Source organism: Terrapene carolina, unplaced genomic scaffold, assembly GCF_002925995.2.
Source record: "Terrapene carolina triunguis isolate 2854851 unplaced genomic scaffold, T_m_triunguis-2.0 Scaffold192, whole genome shotgun sequence".
In the NCBI taxonomy this organism is placed as follows: Eukaryota; Metazoa; Chordata; order Testudines; family Emydidae; genus Terrapene; species Terrapene triunguis.
The window spans coordinates 7,312,586-7,332,099 of NW_020664543.1; the positions used below are offsets into that span (position 1 = coordinate 7,312,586).

The 19,514-nt window shown below is 38.5% G+C and overlaps 1 protein-coding gene across 2 annotated transcripts in view; it reads left to right on the plus strand.

Moving 5' to 3' along the window:
* The window catches only part of PRKCA (protein kinase C alpha), a 297,369-nt gene that overhangs the window by 262,514 nt on the left and 15,341 nt on the right, over positions 1-19,514 (plus strand). For both annotated transcript variants that reach the window (XM_026654585.2, XM_026654586.2), the window contains exons 9-13: positions 4,704-4,847; positions 6,215-6,388; positions 8,012-8,103; positions 9,896-9,958; positions 11,388-11,526. In XM_026654585.2, the coding sequence (XP_026510370.1) occupies positions 4,704-4,847; positions 6,215-6,388; positions 8,012-8,103; positions 9,896-9,958; positions 11,388-11,526 (612 nt within the window). The remainder of the gene's footprint in view (positions 1-4,703; positions 4,848-6,214; positions 6,389-8,011; positions 8,104-9,895; positions 9,959-11,387; positions 11,527-19,514) is intronic.

Here is a 19,514-nt window from a genome sequence, read left to right on the forward strand (position 1 = left end):
TGCCATCCTGCAGATCCCTTTCAGCTTTTTTAAGAAACTATTGAAATTGTTAACTACAAAGTTAAAATACTCTTCTTATCGTTTTAAAGGCAAGATGTAAGGCTTTCGGTGTGGTTTTTAAATCTGTTGACTAAGATGCATATAAACAAAACAGGAATACTTTAGTGGTGGGGCTGAGTGATCACAAAGTTCCGATACTAATTCTGTGAAATGTAAAACTTTTGGTTTGGGCCCATCTCCAGGATAAATTTAACCACATGCAACATTATAGAAGCTGACTCTGAAGAGCTGTTGAGGTGTTAGTTCTTTCCACTTATACTGGCGGTGCAATTTCCCATCAAAAATTTGTTTTTACTGTTTTAGACTGGAGGTTCTTCATAGAGCTTTTATGATTTTGTTCCCATGGAAACAACCCTATTTTGTTCTGGTATCACTGGCAGTGTCTGTGAATAGAGCTGAGAAAGAAGACCGTTTTCTATGTCCAAATAAGTGATAGGAATACACTGCAACAGAACCTTGACATTTCACGTTGGGCTGCACTACAAATAGGTCATCCTTGAAATGTTTGGTTTAAGTCAGTGACTGCGTCATTGCTTCAAAAAGCGGTTCCCCAGCCGTGAAGTTTGCATTGTACCCTGGTGATACACTTTTAACCAAAAGGCAACAACAAAGATTCAGATGCACCGATTTTCCTCTGTGCTGCACATGGAAGGCTTTTTTTTAGATTGGCCCGTATGCACAGACTGTTGTAATGTTGGCCCAGGTGGAAGGGCACTGCAGATCTTTTAATGGGTACTTGTCATTAGGTTATTTAGGCCATTCTGATTTATACCCCTTCATTGAATGCAGGGCCGGCTCCAGGGTTTTTGCCGCCCCAAGCGTCGGGGGAAAAAAAAAAAAAGCCGCGATTGCGAGAGGGACCGAGGGATTTGCCGCCGAAGAGCCCATCGTGCCGCCCCTTCCCCTTGGCTGCCCCAAGCACCGGCTTGCTGGGCTGGTGCCTGGAGCCGGCCCTGATTGAATGATTCAGGCCTAGGAACAATCCAGTCTGCTTTTGTTCAGGAGTCCTTTACCTTGTGCTTACCTAAACGCCAAAGTGTCTGTACCCAGAGTTACTCCTTTTGCCCCATGCACGTGCTGTAGCATGGCATGGATAATACCTCTAAGATCAGGGCTCTCTTTTAGTGGCTTCAGGTGTGACCAAATGTTAAACGGCATTCGATACACTTTCTGGTGCCTGGGTAGGTCGCACAAAACAGATGATACTTGCAGCCTTGTACAAGACACCGCAGTTGCAAACCTTACAGAAAGCCCAGGTTTTGCGGGTTAGTGAAAAGTGGAAAATCTGGATTTCACCTTCATTTTCTTGCTGTAGTAAAAGGCAAATTTTACAAAAACTGTGTTTCCCACTATGAAGCCTGAAGAGCATTTACAAAGACCTTCTCCCCAAACTTTCTTAAAACCACCATATTGAGGTTACCAAGCATTTTTCACCTGTTAACCCCAAACAATCCATTTATTTTCTTCTACACCCCATATCCCAGAATATTTGTAGTTTTTTTCAGTTAAAATAATCTAAAATGCTACAGTACATACTGATTTTATTTATGAGATCATTGTGTCATCTGTGGTCAAAATAGAACAGTTACATTAAGCATCTATGACTTGGGTAATTTCACATTTAAAAAATATTACAGGTACAATATGCATGTGCATCTTTAAACTATGATAAATTGTACATTGCCTACTGCTCTGTATTCAATAACCTGAATAACTGTTTCTATTTATGTTCAGATGATTACCTTCACAGCTAGAAAGATATCAATTTGCTAATAGATTATCATTTTCTGTTTTTTAGAAGAAAAATGTCCTCAACCTCAGAAAGCAGCTACTTAGCTCATTTAAGGAGTTGGAAAGTGAGCTTCCTCCGCCTGCTGATGATTTTAGATATTTAGCATATCTATTACTACTACTAATACTAATACAAGAACCAGTCTACTCTCTCAGGGTGACCAAACAAGTCTTTTCCATCTTTAATGCTGTTTCTTGTAACAGTTGCCTGTTTGATCTTGACAATTAAATATGCCCCATAGTTACTACTAAGGAGAAACTACAGTGTGTTCTGCAATTCTGCTTTGTAGCCAGCGGAGGGCACAGAAGCTTATCAATTAACTTTTTACAGTTATCTTGGAAGGCAAGCTAGAGCATTTGTTAATAAAGCACCTATTTATATATAAATGAGTCTTAGGTTTTTGTCCTAAAAACAAATATTATGGACCAAATCTTTGGAGTAACTCAGAATGATAGGAGTGCCAAATATAGTGTTCACAGCCTCAGGGATGAGAGTGGGTGTAAAGGACCCAGATGTGCAAGGAGAGAAGCTGCAGCATTTCACTGGAATATTGTTTGAAAAGCAAAGCAACTTGGAAACCTCGGATGCTGCTCACTCTGTGTCTGGCTAGAAGTCATCTGCCTTTTGTAAATATGGACACTTAACCTGCTCCTTATACATAAAAATATTTTGTTGTTTAGGCCCCTTTCTGGGACATGCATCAGAATATCCAGAAAGTCTATAGTGATGGAGAAAGGGATATGATTAAACACCTGTTACCTTGTATAAACATAAGATTTTAGTTTACAACCTGTTTGTTAGCATCTCAGTCGTGCCAGGTATTGTTCAGAGGTAGACTGTGCACATACAAAGCCCTATTGAAGTCCAGGGGAATTTGTGCCAGCACAGAGGTCTGCCCATGAGCAATGCATTGAGGAACAGGGACTTGACTGCGAGGTATGTGGGGCAGGGACTGTCTCTTACTATGTGTTTTTATGGTACCTAGCACAATGGAGCCCTGATCCTCATTGGTGTCTCTGGGTGCTACTGCCATACAAATAGCTAATTATAATAAAGGAAGAAACTGGAAATGCCATGTTAATGTTAAACTCCATTATTAACATAAGCGGAAAACATCATGTGTATATACCAGCAGAGTATACCTTTTTTCATGTGTATGAAAGGGCATACTCACTATCAAGAGGTGAGGGAGTATTTGATTTCTGTTAAGTGAAATGCCTAAAATAAAAGAGGGGGGGGGGAATGTATCTTCAAATTTCTAGGGGGAGCACACAGGGTGAGTTCAAACCCAGGCTTTAGCACTGACTTACTGGTTGATTTTGGACAAGTGACTTAAGGGAACCAACGCACAGAGAAGTTATCTGTGAAATGGTGGTAATACATAATTACTGTACATTCCAGATATGGCATTAGGAGTAACTACTATGTTTGTAAAGTGCTTGGAGAGAGAAAGCAGAGTATGAGCAGTTAGGATTATTTAGACAGTCCAGCACAATGGGTCTTCATATAGTTTAGAGAGAACACTAAAATCTGTATATAATGCCAATTTTAAACCCTCTTGGCTTCACTGCTGGTGTGTAGGATAAGTTTTAAGCAAAGGGGGTCATTGAGCTATTATAGCTCTGAATTATCATTTGGTGAGACTTAATTTTTTCCTAACTTTGTGACGTTTGAAATGCAGCTTACATATGTTATTTACAGTATCTCATCTGATTTACTCAGACTACATCCTCACTACGGGGGGGGGGGGGGGGGTCGATTTAAGATACGCAAATAGCGTAGCTGAATTCGATGTATCCGAGCCGACTTACCCCGCTGTGAGGACGGTGGCAAATCGACCTCCGCGGCTCCCCGTCGACGGTGCTTACTCCTACCTGCGCTGGTGGAGTACAAGCGTCGATTCGGGGATCGATTGTTGCGTCCCGACGAGACGCGATAATTCGATCCCCGAGAGATCGATTTCTACCCGCCGATTCCCGGCGGGTAGTGAAGACGTAGCCGCACTCGGACTGTTGCAACCTTCTGCAAAATATGAACTACACTATGTCACCAAGAGAAACTTTTTTTTTATGTAGCATTTCCCCCTTCCCCCCCCCCCTCCCCCATCAACACTTGATTGAAAATCAAAGTTGATTGTAATGCCAGTTCAAAAGTGGCCATACTCATCAACACTGATTGTCATAATATGTTAGGTTTTCAAAGTGGAGGTTATTTTTCATAATGCATGTCACAGGCTAACTCTTGCTATGAAGAGTGAACTTGCGTATGACATTTTAAAAGAGAATGTATATAAACACTTTCTCTTATATCCTAAGGTACACTAGTAACATTACAGTATGACATTTTTAAAGAGCACCTTTTATATTTAAAAACAAAAATCACAGATTAGTCTGCTACAAAGAGTGAACTTCCATATGACATTTTAAAAGCGAATGTATATAAACAGTTTCTCTTATATCCTAAGGTACACTAGTAACATTACAGTATGACATTTATAAAGAGCACCTTTTATATTTAAAAACAAAAATCACTGATTAGCCTGCTTATGGCATAAAAATAATGATTTTTGCTTGTTTTTTGTGTTGATTTTCTTCTGTTAACCAGATTAGTGTATCTGCTTTTATCTGGTTAGACACTTACACAGTTTACCACTTTGTTTCACTTAATAATGACAAAAGTGTTGTTGGAATGAGTCTTTGAATTTGTGTCTGTGCAACTTTTGTTATGCAGCCTTTCTCCTGAGAATCCAGCTTCAAATTAGTCATCTACAACTGAACGTCATTCTTCTAATCTTTCATTTTACTGGGTAAGCAGGTTAAACGTCTCACTTCAATATTCTTTACTTCTTTAGAAAGCCAGACTTGGACCAGCTGGTCACAAAGTCATTACTCCAGTAGAAGACAGGATTTCCAATATACCATCCAACAACCTGGACCATGTGAAGCTGACAGATTTCAACTTTCTCATGGTGCTTGGGAAGGGGAGCTTTGGAAAGGTAAGAAACCTTGAAAGTCAGTTCCACCTGCTTATTTTTAATAATAGAAATGAACTGAGAGTTGTCCTCCTATGAGCTGTCGTTTATAAAATGCAGATTTTTTAAATGAGGGTAATCAACCACTGGAACAGATTACCCCAAGATGTGGTAAATTCTCCATTATTTGGAATCTTTAAATTAAGACTGGCTGTTTTTTTCTAAAAGAGATGCTTGTCTATTTCAACCATAAGTTGTAGGGTAGATGCAGGAATTACTGAGTAAAAATCTGTGGCCTGTGCTGTGCAGAAATACAGATTAATTGAACCCTTCCAGCCATAAAATCTATGAATCTATTAAATGAAGAGCAGGAAAATGCCATTGTATGCATTTGCTGCAGATTTTAGGGATTCAGTTTTTAGACCTCGTCTCTACATAGTATACAAGTATAGTTATCTTGATTATTCTTACATCTAATAACCTGCAGTGAAGACCTACCAGTACAGTAGAAGATTTTTATATGTATGAAAATGATTATTTTTGTACTGATAATTAACTGCAAAAAGGTGGTATGGGGGGGAATATTTATTTTCCAGTATATGAAATGTCCAGAATTGGACCGTCCGCTGTCTTGATGTTCCACATTTTTGAGCCAATTTTCAAGCCTGGGTGGTATAATAGACATTCAAATTCTATATCTGTCACTTAAGTGTGGACATGCCACTTAAGTCCAGAGATGCTTAGTTTATGCCCTTAGGCACTCATATGGGCATTGAGTTGCAAAACTTGAATGCTTTGAGTTCTTAAATTTTAAATGATGTTAGGAATTCCGGGTTTTCCATACAGAGCTGGGCTCAAGAATCCAGATCTGACCTTCCCCAAAATTCAAGGAGATTCAGGCTCATCTTTGGTGGTGGGGATGATGATGATAGAGCTGTTACGTAGGTCACAAAGCCATTTGTGAAAGTTGTCGTCATGCAGTAGGAATGAATACTTGGGAAACGTCAGGAATGAGAAATGCAGGGAAAACTGTTAACCCACTAAAGGTGCTGCTGTTTTTCTGGCTGTTTTAACAAGTGGTTTTATAATAAAAGTGCATTTTATGGAGGAATTCAAGTGGGGTCTTTCATTTTGTTGGCCATTAGGAGAGGAGCCCGTGATTATCTGGGAGCACTGGCACAGGTGTTAGTGTAAACACCATTTTTGAAGTGATAGTACAGCTCCTTGTAATCAGTGAGTAATCATGATATTTTTAGAGCTTCAGGCCAAGTCAGTAAGTGCTGGTAAAATGGGAAGCTGGTGTGCCATTTACATCTTTCTCGGGGCCTGTGAGTCACCTCCATTCTCTGCCAGCGAGGGAGATTTTCAGCCTGTCATTTCTCTTTGTGCAGGTGATGCTGGCAGACAGGAAGGGGACGGAGGAGCTGTATGCAGTCAAAATATTGAAAAAAGATGTGGTGATTCAGGATGATGATGTGGAATGTACCATGATTGAAAAACGAGTCCTAGCACTGCAAGATAAGCCACCTTTCCTAACACAGCTGCATTCTTGCTTCCAAACAGTTGTACGTGATGTCTGTCCTTTCCCACTCCTCCACTTCTTTCAGTTTAATCTTCTGCTAAGATAACACTCTCATATATTTTATTATTTCAGCAACATTTATTATCTTCAACTTGCAGATCTCATGGATGCTTTACACAGAAAAATGTAAAGAAATAGATACCCTGTGAAATCAGGAAAATCCATAATAATAAAATAAATAGATCTTTAGAAGTATTCTACAGCAACTAGTTATACAGAGCTTTTCTCTTTCTGTATATAAGAACTCGGTTATGTCAGTGGGACTTTTCATATTATTCAAGTTAAGCATGTGCTTAAGTACTCTGCTTGATTGGGGCCTTAATGCCCCAGTAATCTGAGATAATTATTTATTTATTAATATATTGACATAGTTAATTTGGTTCCCTGGTACCCCTATGATAAGGAGGCTGAAGCTAGGATGGTAGTTGGTGAGTGCTTTTTACTTCCCCTAAGGCTGTGATACCAACAGTAGCATGTAATATACAAAAAGGTTCACCTATGGAGTTTGTGTTGGTGATATAAGGACCAGAAAATGATACTACATGTCAGAAGACGGTCCCATCAGAACATGTTTTAGTTCACAGGGAAAGGTCAGCGGTAGTTACAATTAATTACAATTAATTCTAAATGTAGTGCTGTTTTTTGTGGCATGGACATTTGTCTACTTAGATAAAGACATCTAAAGTCAAGCCCCAAAACTGCAAAGATTTAAGCACGTGTACAATGAGTGTGTAATTTTACATACAAGCATAAGGCTTTGCAAGAATGAGGTCTCATTTTGCATCATCTTTTCACCATCCAATGGTGAAACATTCAGCTACCAATCTGAACTGAACACTCTAAGTCACTTAGGTATTTTGAAAATGTTACCCTAAATGTCTAATTTCAGACACCCGGGTTTGTACATTTTGGCCAAAGCCATTTTAACACTGCGAGAAAATTCTCCCTCCAAAATGCTTAAAACTGCCTTTTGCTGAAATAGGGTGTTTGGGACAAAAATGATTTGGAGTTGGCCAATTCAATATCAAGACTCATGAACCCAGTTTTCTAAAATCATGTTCATAGTTTTCTTGTTGCCTTCTTTTAAAATCAGGTGCACTTTCATCTTCCATGTCTTCCTAGGGAAAATGTTACAACATAGGTTTGGAAATGCCCATCTTCACAAGGCAAGAATTTCCAACCATCTATAGAATTTTTTGTTGTCTTAAAAAACATGAGCTCTTGGGCTTAGCTATGTCTTCCTGTCTGTATGAACAGTACTTGTAACATTATGGGCACTTCTGTAATACGAATAATAAGAAATAAACTTGCATCCCTAAAATTGGCAAGGCTGAATGGAGTTCCAGCCTGGCACTGACTCTTGCAACATCTATAAGTCATTCTATTTCCGTTTCCTGATCTATAAAATTATTTTTGCCATAATGTGCAGAATATATAGACTAATTTTTAAGATTGTTTTGTATTAGAATCTTTACAGTAGTGACCTCTACTGGAGAATTCATCACTGTCCGTGCCTAATGAGTTTACCTTTTTAATAATACATTCTATTGGGCAATACATCACTCCTTATGCCTAATGTGTTTACCTTTTTAATACTATGTTCTAGGATCGTCTGTACTTTGTTATGGAGTATGTGAATGGTGGTGACCTCATGTATCACATTCAGCAAGTAGGAAAATTTAAGGAGCCACAGGCAGTGTGAGTGTTTGTTGATTTAAATAAAGTCATTACTAATTTTACACTGCAGCAGATGGATCAGATTTGTCCAGTATGTACAGTATTATATATAAATTAGGACTGTCATCTTTTTATTCAGTATAATAAAAACTTTGTTGGCCTGCTGGTCTAAACATACAGCGCACATTGCAGGTGATAGCATAACCTTGAAAAATAATTTTAAAATCAATGGCAACAAGTAAACAGGAGTACAATATGGCTATTAACAATTCACACTAAATGAACAACACTGAGAGAGACACAAGAAACAGATTCCGCATTTACTATATAATTAAGCTTAATTTAATGCATATCTAGTGATAGATACTGTGGTCACACTTTATATTAAGGTTCAATTTATAGATAGTTTTAAAAGTTACTACACTAATAGATGTTTTAATAAATAGTTAATCAATTGTGATATATTGTTATGACATCCAACAGATCAATAGGTTGCTAACCATCTGTAACACCTTCTGATGTGTTTTTCTTTAAAATGTACTACTCAAGTTTGTAACATGCTTCTAATGTCTATTAATCATTTATTAGCATTTTGTAAACAGTTTATCCATTAAACCTTAATATAAAGTGTGACCTGTCCTGTTTTTAAAAATGCAGAAAAATAGCTGTTAAGTTGAAACGTGCTCAGTATGGTTAAAATCATCAAGTAAGAGTCATTAAAAAAACCTTAATTTTAAATATATGACCCATAAAAGACAAAAATGTAAGCATGACCTGACTAAGTACTAAATAAAACCAGAGTCATCTCATGGGTCAGATCCTCAGCTGATGTAAATGTGCATAGCTCCATTGATTTCCAGCTGGTATAGATTGCCACAGCTCCATTGACTTCTGTGGTGCTATGACATTGTACCCCCTCTGGGGGGAGGGATAGCTCGGTGGTTTGAGCATTGGCCTGCTAAACCCAGGGTTGTGAGTTCAGTCCTTGAGGGGGCCACTTAGGGATCTGGGGCAAAATCAGTACTTGGTCCTGCTAGAGAGGGCAGGGGGCTGGACTCAATGACCATCCCTTCCAGTTCTAGAAGATAGGATATCTCCATTTATTTATTTTATCTGATGGCCTGCCCCAAGGTCTGTGTTGGCAAACGTTCCAAAGAGACTAAAAACAATTCTGAACCAGAATTTTAAGAGCTAGGCTGCCTTTTCCTTTTTATTAAACGTAATCATCCATCTTGTTTTTTTACTGGCCGCCTTCATGTAATTGGCTCAGCTCTGCAGTGACTCTGGCTTCAAAAGCTCATCAATATTGTATATACTTAAACTACTTTTGGCCATTGCATTGTCTATGGCAATCAGTTCAATTAGCTTGAAGTAATTAATCCATTAACATTTGTATAGAGTAACAATATTTTTATAAATTATTTTAATGATGTGTGAATCTCAATGTAAATTAATCAGCATGATGAATCATAAATGGTCTGATATGATCAGGCATTGAGAGGAATGACCTATCCAGTCAGATTACTTACCACATAACTGCCATGTCATAGTTGCACTGTGCTTCTTAATTTAGGAAGAAATGCCCAATTTTTTTACCCTGTCTTGTCAAAATATTATCCTCAAACACTTCATAAATGATTATGAAAATCAAGTTGATGCAGGATGTTATCTTTACTGCTTTATATATATACATGAATGCAATAGTTTCTCGTACGCTTTTGCTTTAATTCTTTGGTGTGGTGAGTTTCAAATATATTTCTGCAGAGGAAAATCATACGCGGAAGATAAGAAATCTGAAATTCTGTTCTTACAGGTTTTATGCAGCTGAGATTTCAATTGGGCTCTTCTTTCTCCATAAAAGAGGAATTGTTTATAGGTGAGTACTAACTGACACAAGTCGTTCCTATTAAAACCCTGGAGAGACTGATGTGTTCGGCTATTTACAGTATTTTAAAATCAATTTAGAGTCAATTTGGTGTTAATAACTAAACTTCATTGTTTTGTCGGTGATGTTCCTTTAACTAAGGGTGACTGCGTATCTTAGATATGTTGACATCTGCACTCTGCAGCCTTCAATTGAAAACACTTGAGTCCAAAACGTTTGTTATATCTTATTGCATTGCATACATTCATGTGTTCTAAAGCATATGTTTATGTAAAAGGGTGTGTGTGTGTGAGAGAGAGAGAGAGAGAGATTGCATTCCTGTATTTGTTATATATAGTCTACAACATCAGTGTAGTTGAGTTATAATGCTCTAGGTGTACCTTGTGTGACCCTATAATAATTCAGTGCCCACACATTTCTGCAGATATAAAACATTGAACATAAGAACACTGCCAATTAGGAATTTAGCATTGTTAGCCTGCCATATATTTTATGAACGAAGATTTTAAAATGCAAAGACAAATGTAAAAGACAGCTGAATCAAGAAGGGCATAGTACTTTAATGCATAATGGGATCCTGCGAATAGTACAGACTGAAAGCTTTGACTCAAGGGCATCAGACAATATTGGTCAGACAGCAAAGCAAAAAACATTGGCCTAATGAGCAATTCTACCTTCTGATTTTAATTTGAGGAACAATTCCATTTTCATTTTGTTGAACGCTGACCTTTAATTAAGTGGTTACTTGTTCATTACTAGTTTAGAAGGTTGACTTAGAGCAGTGATCCTCAAACTTTTTCATAGTGTATTCAACACCTTAGTAGAGAGTATCCCATGCATACCTCTCCTCCCATTTGTGGTCACATGACATTCCATTGGCAGTGCAGCATTTATGTGGTGTTGCTTAATCTGTAATATGACTTTTTGGTCTTCGTGAAAAAACTTCATCTTACTATCCATTTTTATACTACTCCCGTGAAGCCCCCCTTGGCCTCTCCTCCTGTTCTTCCCCGAGACATACTGCTTGGCTGTATTGTTTCATGGCTGAAGTATCACCTTCCAGCCAAAGTGCTTCACAAACTGTATACTACATGATGAAATGCAGCCACTTCTGTGGAGCAGCACACCCAAGGGGGATGATACGGCTGATGAACTCTTGAACAAACCCCTACATTTATGAAAGATGCCATGGGATCTTTAATGTCCACACAGAACACACAGAAAAAACTTCCTGTTTTTAAGGCATCATCTGGAAGATCCCCCTCTGTCCACCCTACACACACACATATATACACACACACATATATACACGTATATATAAAAAACACATAATATTCAGTAATGAAACTGATGTAAGATGACATCTTTGGTGGCCTAGTTGGTATAACTATTAATATTAAATTACTATGATTCTTCATAGAGATCTGAAATTAGATAATGTGATGCTGGATTCAGAAGGACACATAAAGATTGCAGATTTTGGGATGTGCAAAGAACATATGGCAGATGGAGTAACAACGAGGACATTCTGCGGCACTCCAGACTACATTGCACCAGAGGTAAACATTTAACATTGGAAGTAGCATACGACCTCTCAAAAGGATTTTGTGAACATTTCACCCAGTGAATATATGACAGCTACAAAATGGCTGTTTTATGCCTAGGACTGTCCTTGCTTCTGCAGGAAGATGTAATACTTTTGTGAAGGAATAAAAAAGACCATTAATAAGATTTTATTTAGGGAATATCTAGCTCATGAGAAACCTGAAGCATTGTTTGTTTATCAGATTGAAATTCAAATTTGTGCTCATAATAACAAACTGCTAAGGAAGCCATAATACCAGCTTGAACTGTCAATCCAGTTTCATTAAAGTTGTAGCATGCATGCATATAAAAAGCTTTGTGCCATTTAATGTTAAAGTCCTACAATGCTGACAGATGTTAATGAGGTTGTTATTGGGCGCAAACATAGCTTCATTAACGCATCTCACCATGGGTTCTCACAGCTGCATTTAACAAGCATTTGCACTATTTTCAGGAACTCACGAGTGTCTCGATTTTCAACAAGAGATTAATGAATTCCTGCAGTGGTTCACCAGCTTTCCTGCAAAGCTTCTGCCCTGTATTCTGGATAATGTATATCCTATCACCTGGTACAAAATTGGGCTATCACCTTTGGATTTGAGAAAGCTCTTCCTATTAAACTGCAAATTCAGAACTTTGATGCAGTTGATGTAACAAATCTAAAGTTTTCCCCCAAATTTCCCATTACTATTGTCAGGGTTACCCAAAAGTAACATCTGTCTGACTTATTCAATGCCAATTTTAGTCAGATATTTATAGTCAGGGTTTATAATGAGAAAAGTTTACTTTACCCATATCCACCCAAAAATCTTAATTAAGTTATTACAGGCAAGGTAGCTCAAGTGCATCAACACAATTACTAAAAATCAAGGAAATTTCCAGCAATATGAATATTCAGAACTACAATGTATAAGTCTTACCAGTTAAACATTCCAATACCCACACATACTCAGACTGCTCGGCTCAAAAACATAACCTTCTCACCTCCAGCATGCAGCTACTTGGCATACTCACAACCAAGTGCTGAAACCCCAGCCTTAATTCCAGCCTGTGCTAAATGAAGATGTGATACTGAGAGATATAGTTATATTTTCAATAGTTAACTTAGCTATAAGACAAAATGAGAAATGAGGGACTGTGGTCATTAAGTGATTTGAAGATCTGAGTATTAGGATCTGCTGTTTGTGTATTGAGCATGGAGCCTAAATTCAAGAGCACTGATTTAAATCCTGTTTTCCCTGCAAATCTCAACACAACCATAACTCTGAAGCCACAATCCACATCTCCATCATTAGATCTATGGCTCTGGGTAAAGGAATTTCTTCCTGATCCAAAAGGCAGCCTATTTTACTGAACACTAGTTAAAATGCATCTCTGATTGGAGCATTTCCAGCTATAATTTAATGTTTGTTAAAGCACATACGATTTATATGTGGGGGGGAATATTCATTATTGTATAATGTGAATTTTGTCACTTCCGTGAAATTGCAAGTGAGACATGTTGTTTTCTTCTCACAGTTAATAGTCTGTACCTATGTGAAATGTTAACAGACCTTGTGTTTTCATAAATTGCTGTTACTTGCAGCAGGAGATCAGAATAACCCAGGTCAGCATTTCACCTTTTCCCATCAAATGCAAATGAAGCCAATATAGCAAAGAACACAAAGAAGATAGTGCCATATCTATGGGTGATAGTCTTGTGCCAGCTAAAGTCAGAGAAAACATGGTCAATGTACAGTTGAAATGGTGCATTTTCACTTTAATTCATATGAAGAAATTGTCCTTTTACCACAGCTTTCTGTAACTGGGGGGAAATACTATTTGTATATATTAGATTTCAGAGCATGCGTGTCTTTTTCAGCCAACTGCTTTGCCTTAGTTTCTGAGGACATGACACTGGAGGAAGAATTGTTATCTAAAACTATGCGATGAGCCTCGAAGCAAGGCAGTGGTATTGGTGCACCAGTGGCCTAACCAGGTCAAGTTTTTTATAGGCATCACAGCAGAGAAAAGTTTTATGGAGGGAATTGAAGGTGCATAATGAGTTAAATTGTAAGGTCTTTGGGGGCAGGGACTGTCTTTTTCTGTATTTGTAGAGCGCCTAGAACAATGGGGTCTTTGTCTATGACTAAGGCTATGTCTATACTACCGCGGTAAGTCAACCTACGCTACACAACTCCAGCTACATGAATAACGTAACTGGAGTCGACGTACCTTAGGTTGAGTTACCGCAGGGTCTCCCGTCGACTTACCTTGCTCTTCTCGTCGGGGGTAAAGTACAGGGGTCAAGTGGAAAGCAATCTGCGGTTGATTTGGCTGGTCTTTGCTAGACCCGCTAAATCAACCGCCGGTGGATCAATCTCAGAGCGTCAATCCCAGCTGTAGTATAAACCAGTGGTAAGCTACCTTGGCACTAGGGTAATACAAATAATGCATAAGAATACCAAGACACATACTATCTCATTCCCTTTTGCTGGCAAAGGAATTTCAGCATGTTTGTTCTAAGGCCTCCCAGTGGTCTAGATTTTACAGTAGATTATAACTTAAATGTATCAGATACATCCAAAGTGTCTTTATATATTCAGCAATAGAACCTAATTGAATTCAAAGCAAAATTATAAATATGAAGATGAATTCTCATGGGAGACTTTTGATTTTAAATCTTCCCATTTCCAGTCAGTCAAAGAGGGAAATAGTGGTTTCAGCAGAGGAGGGGACCAATCATCCAACCATCTTGGGAGTGGCTTCTGTGAAAAGCTTCTGGAGGGATGAGATGCAAAAATAGAATGAGGAATTTAAAAATCAAAAACACTGCACCCTCTTGGGTCCAGAGAATTTCTTCTCTCCTTACGGGGAAGCCAGCATGAGACCAAATTCACTCTTATGCCTGGTTCTTCCGTAACTGCAGTGATTACCAGCGTTTTCCATGCCAGGATTCCATGGACCATCGCCACTCTCCTCCCTCTCTCCTCCCTCCTCCCCCACCCTCCTTTAGCAATATGGAAAGGGCACGATAGTCATGATCCCCTGATACCTATTCATGACCCCACTCTCTTTGGGGGAGGGAAGGGTCATAATTCCCAGGTTGAGAATGAATGCGGTACTGTAACATAATGTGTTTCCTTTATTTGTCTTAGGAAATTTTGCATCATTTTTTTAGCTCATGTATAGTACACATTGGACAAAGTGGGTATTTTTAAACATATAGGTTCAAGATTTGAGAACTGTGCAAAGGTTAAAATAATTGTATGCTTGGTGCAGCCAATTCTGTCAGGCAGGAGTAAACTGATTATCCTGTATGGAATTTTCATTATTGGCCTGAGCTGAAATATAAATATTTATGGCTGTATTGGTCTAATAACCTTGAAATTGACTAATACTGCAGTATCTCCTTGGCTGGTCATCAGAGACTGAGGGAGATGGATGTCAAAACCAGTATCAATAAGAAAGGGTTTCCAATCGCTTGTAGCACAAACTTCTCTCTTGGGCACAAAACAAAATCCCAAGAGTTAGAATCCTTGCAGTGACTGAAAGGTTAATTCTGAGAGAACCCCAAAACAATGGGTTTTTTTAATGTAAAAAAACAAACAAACCAAACTTGTATCTGCCAGGAGTATGGCAGGTTGATAACTATTTTGAGTGCTGGAAAAGTGGGCTTTGACTGTTGCTTATGGCAGGGATACATATTCCGTTTAAAAGCTGAATTTATTATAGCAGTAGCAGTCATTTTATTGGATCATTTGTATTTATATTTCACTTTGTACCCAAAAGGATCCCAGAATTCACACACTGTGTAGGGATCTTTTCACCTACCATGGAAAAGCAGCCAGGCCTGAGACAGAATGTGGCAATGGACTCACAGTACACAACCATTTTAATGTCAAGAATTTAGTGAAGGAGGGAGTTACTTGAAATATTGAACTAATTCATTTTAAGTGTTCGTGATTCTACAGTGAAGCAGGAAACTAGCCCAGGCACAAAATAGTAGCATTTCAGTACTGACCCTGTGCCGTTTGCAGTTTACAGCAGTCCATTCACACTCACCAGATTACATCCAGTGATGAAGAGTTTCAGCCCTTTAGAGGAAATATGCTTTCCTTTAGGACTTTTCTCTCTTAAGGGTAAGGACCTGTCCTTTTATTGTGTGTGCACAGTGTCCAGGACAATGGGGTACAATTACTAATTGGTGAGTGAGTATTGACAGTTTGACTTTTATATGACTGTAAAGCCAAAAAACCGAGAACCTTCCCTACATATCTTGCACAACCTGAACCAAAATAACTGCACTCCTTCCCTGCCCCCACAAATTATTGCCCTTCTTTGAAGTCCAGATTTTTTCCCATTACTTTCCCAATTAATGCTTTGAATAGCTTCAATTTGTTATGTGTGAACCAAGCTGCCAGTTTCTCTGTGAGTGATTGGCAGGTTAGCAAATTAACATGGCAGGTTACTCTTTTGCATTTCAATTTTACCATATCGATAAACCTATATTAGAATTTAGCTAGTAATTCACATGGAACATACTTAATTAGGGGGTTAGGGTTTTGTTGTTGTTGTTTTAAAATCTTTTGAGGAGTCCAGAAGGTGCAACAAATGTATCATTCAACCTGTTCTACATCATCATGGCATCCATAGGTTTATTTCCCCATTTGAGGGGAAAACATTATTACCCTTTTATTTTCACTGTGCCAGTAATTCCTGGTGGCTTTGAGCTATACACATATATATACATACATACATACATACAAGAAAATTCCACAGGTTCAAGAAGTGAGTTCTAATATTAAACGTGAAACCATATTTCTCAGGATAAAACCAATTGGGACACCACATTCCAGGGTTCAATGAGAGAGGGTTTAATAAGCACTTTGAGTGGGATTTTACAGGAGCAGCCAAGTCCCTTTCAATGGAATTTGTCTCCCTTAGCCCAGGTCTACACTAGCGGGGGGGGGGTCGACCTAAGATACACAACTTCAGCTACACAAATAGCGTCGCTAAAGTCGGCGTAGCTTAGGTCGACTTACCTGGCCATGAGGACGGCAGCGAGTCGACTGCTGCGCTCCCCCGTTGACTCTGCTTCTGCTTCTCGCGAGCTGGAGTTCCGGAGTCGACGGGGAGTGCGATCGGGGATCGATTTTATCACATCTACACTAGACGTGATAAATTGACCCTCGATAGATCGATCACTACCGGCGGGTAGTGAAGACCTGCCCTTAGGTGCCTTTATAAATCCCACCCTTTGATCCTACCTGCATCTTATTGACTCTTTCAGCATTCCTGGAGTGAGGAGATACTGCATAGTTTCTTCAGTGTCCTAGGCACAAATTTACTGACGTGCAATATCTAATTGGTATTCCTGCTCCTCTGACAAGACCAGCACAAAAACAGTTTGAGTTCTCTTGTGAGTCTCTAACAGTATTTTATGGTAATGAGGGACTATGATATTTCACATTGATTGTGTCTGACTTTCTTTGAGACTCTCCTGTTCTAAAGCTAGATTTGTTTTTGGAAGATCATATTCAAGGATGAGGACACTTAGCTATCCGTTGCCCAGGGTAAATGAACAGTCAAAATCAGCAGACAAGTGTTTCTTGACCTTTTCCATACCGTAACCCCATGTAAAATAGCAAAAATGTTCTGTTCTCTCCCACCCCACGCCATCTGGCCATGGAGAAAGGGAAGTTTGTTGTAACTTCCCCGGACCTATTTGTGACCCCCAGGTAAAGCACCCATGGGATAGACATTTTCGAAGGATTTTGCCCCCTCTATGGCATGGATCTGATAATTTTTTCATTCTCTAATTTCAGTTTACAAAATATCTGTACATTAGGCTCCTTGCAGGGAAACATACTAATTGTAAAAAAATATTCTGTCCTTGCATTTTAACGACCTTTTAAAAATACAGCCATTACTCCGTGGATGAAAACACTGTCTGATAGGGTTGGGATTTTTCCAGTACAGTGAGGTATTTTTTAACATGTTTTATGTATAAAGGCCAGTCCTTTTTTCTGGTTGAAATTTTGAAAGTGTTTGTTCTTTGAAGTAGCAACATTGATTTTAAGTAGACCCCCTGAGAACTTTCTGGTGAGTGGAAAAACACTGAAAGTAATCAAATCTGTCAACCAGTATAACAGGAAGTAGGTGGCCCCAAATGTATGTTATAAGGCCCAGTATATGTAATAATTGCAAAAGAATTGTAAAATTAAGTCTGCATTTTTGTAGCCCCTTTCATCTAGGAATCTTAAAGCGTTGTACCAGCAGTAACTTCATTATGCCTAACTATAGAGAAGGAGGTAGGTACAGAAAACACAAATGACATATGGTCTACTATACAAAGTGAGGGAATAGAATCCAGGAGTCTTGATTCCCAGTCCCCTGCTCTGACCACTAGATGTTTTCCGAGCTTAAATACAGTGATTTACACGTTTCCCCACAATTTAAAAGGAGCTCTTTAAAATTCTTCTCCATTTTTTCTAGATTGTTAGTTTAATTAGAGGTTGATATTAATAGCAGTTACCACTGAGGAAAAAAAATACACTGTATTCTAAAAATTCGTTTTCTACAGTAAAGTTAAGATACAAACATTGTAATTTAGATGTTCTTAGATACTCATTGCAGCTGCTAACTCATGAGTAATGTATTTCAGAGCATGACTTATTTTGAGTTTCTTTGCTGAGAGAGAGACTGCTAACTTCCAGATCATGTCCTGTTATTACCCTAGTGAAGACAATAATTTTCAGATAGGTTCTGTAGTCTTTGTGTAGTGGCTACGTAGCGCTGTTTCGTTGAACTGATAATTAAATGTTTTCCTTACAGATAGCCGGTTTAATTCCTTTACCAGACTGCTGAGAACCTAGGGTGTGTGATCTGCACTAGTCTTAGCAATTTGTTTCACAGAGAATGAAAAACACATGGTAGCAGGAAAAGGAGACTAAATTAAGGAATGTTTAATGGTGAAAGGACAATATCTCATTGTCTGATTATTCCTCTGAAATAGACGAATTATGGTTTCAGGGTCAACTAGACTTGCCCCCAAACTAAATAGGAGAGACCTGTATTCTAGGAAAAATATCCAAGAATGTTTCAGAACATTCCCTTTACTGGAAAAAAATGGGACAGGTAATCTCTTCAGAATTACTAGAAATCGATAACAGTAAAGATACAAACAAATGATGTTAAACTGAAATGGCATTTAGAGCTGAGACTGTAACCGACTGTATGCTCCAATGCACCTTTAAAATAAACCCTGGGTGCAAAATACTTGGAAATTGTCATTAGTCTGAATGGCAGAAACCACTTTCCTGTTGGCATAACTGGTTTCCTGATTTCAGACGAAGAGCATGAGAATTGTGTAGCATTGTAAAACAAAGCTGAGATTTTCAGAGGTCTTGCTCATACTTTGGGGATTTTTGCCTGTTTTTAGAGAGGGACAAAATGTAAATATTACAGAGTAATGAAATTAAACTCTGAATTGTTGATACCCTCTGAATAAAGTGCAGATGATGATTTGCTTCTTTAATATGAATGGCTTGATGAAATCATTCTGGTCTTCTGTGTAGCATTACTCTACCTGCTTCATTATTTTCAAAAGCGCATCCTGAATCTTCGAAGGGCCGGATTTACAAAGGTATCTAGATGCCTAAAAAAGCAAATAGGCACCTAGTGAGATTTTCAAAGGCACTTAACTCCCATTGGCTTTAATGAGAGTTAGGCATCTAACCTGCTTTAGGTGCTTTGGTAAATACTTCTAGGTGCCAATTTGCATCTTTTGGTGCCTAAATACCTTTGTAAATCTGGCCGTACAATTCTAGCACACGGATCTGGATCCTGTTCTGTAAGATACATAAATTCAAGTGGGATTTTGGCTTTATTAAGGATGACAGGATTGGGTTCTCTATGCATTTCAGTGGCATGTATTTGTCTCCATAAGTCGATGTTTATTTCATTCACCACTGACCGTATT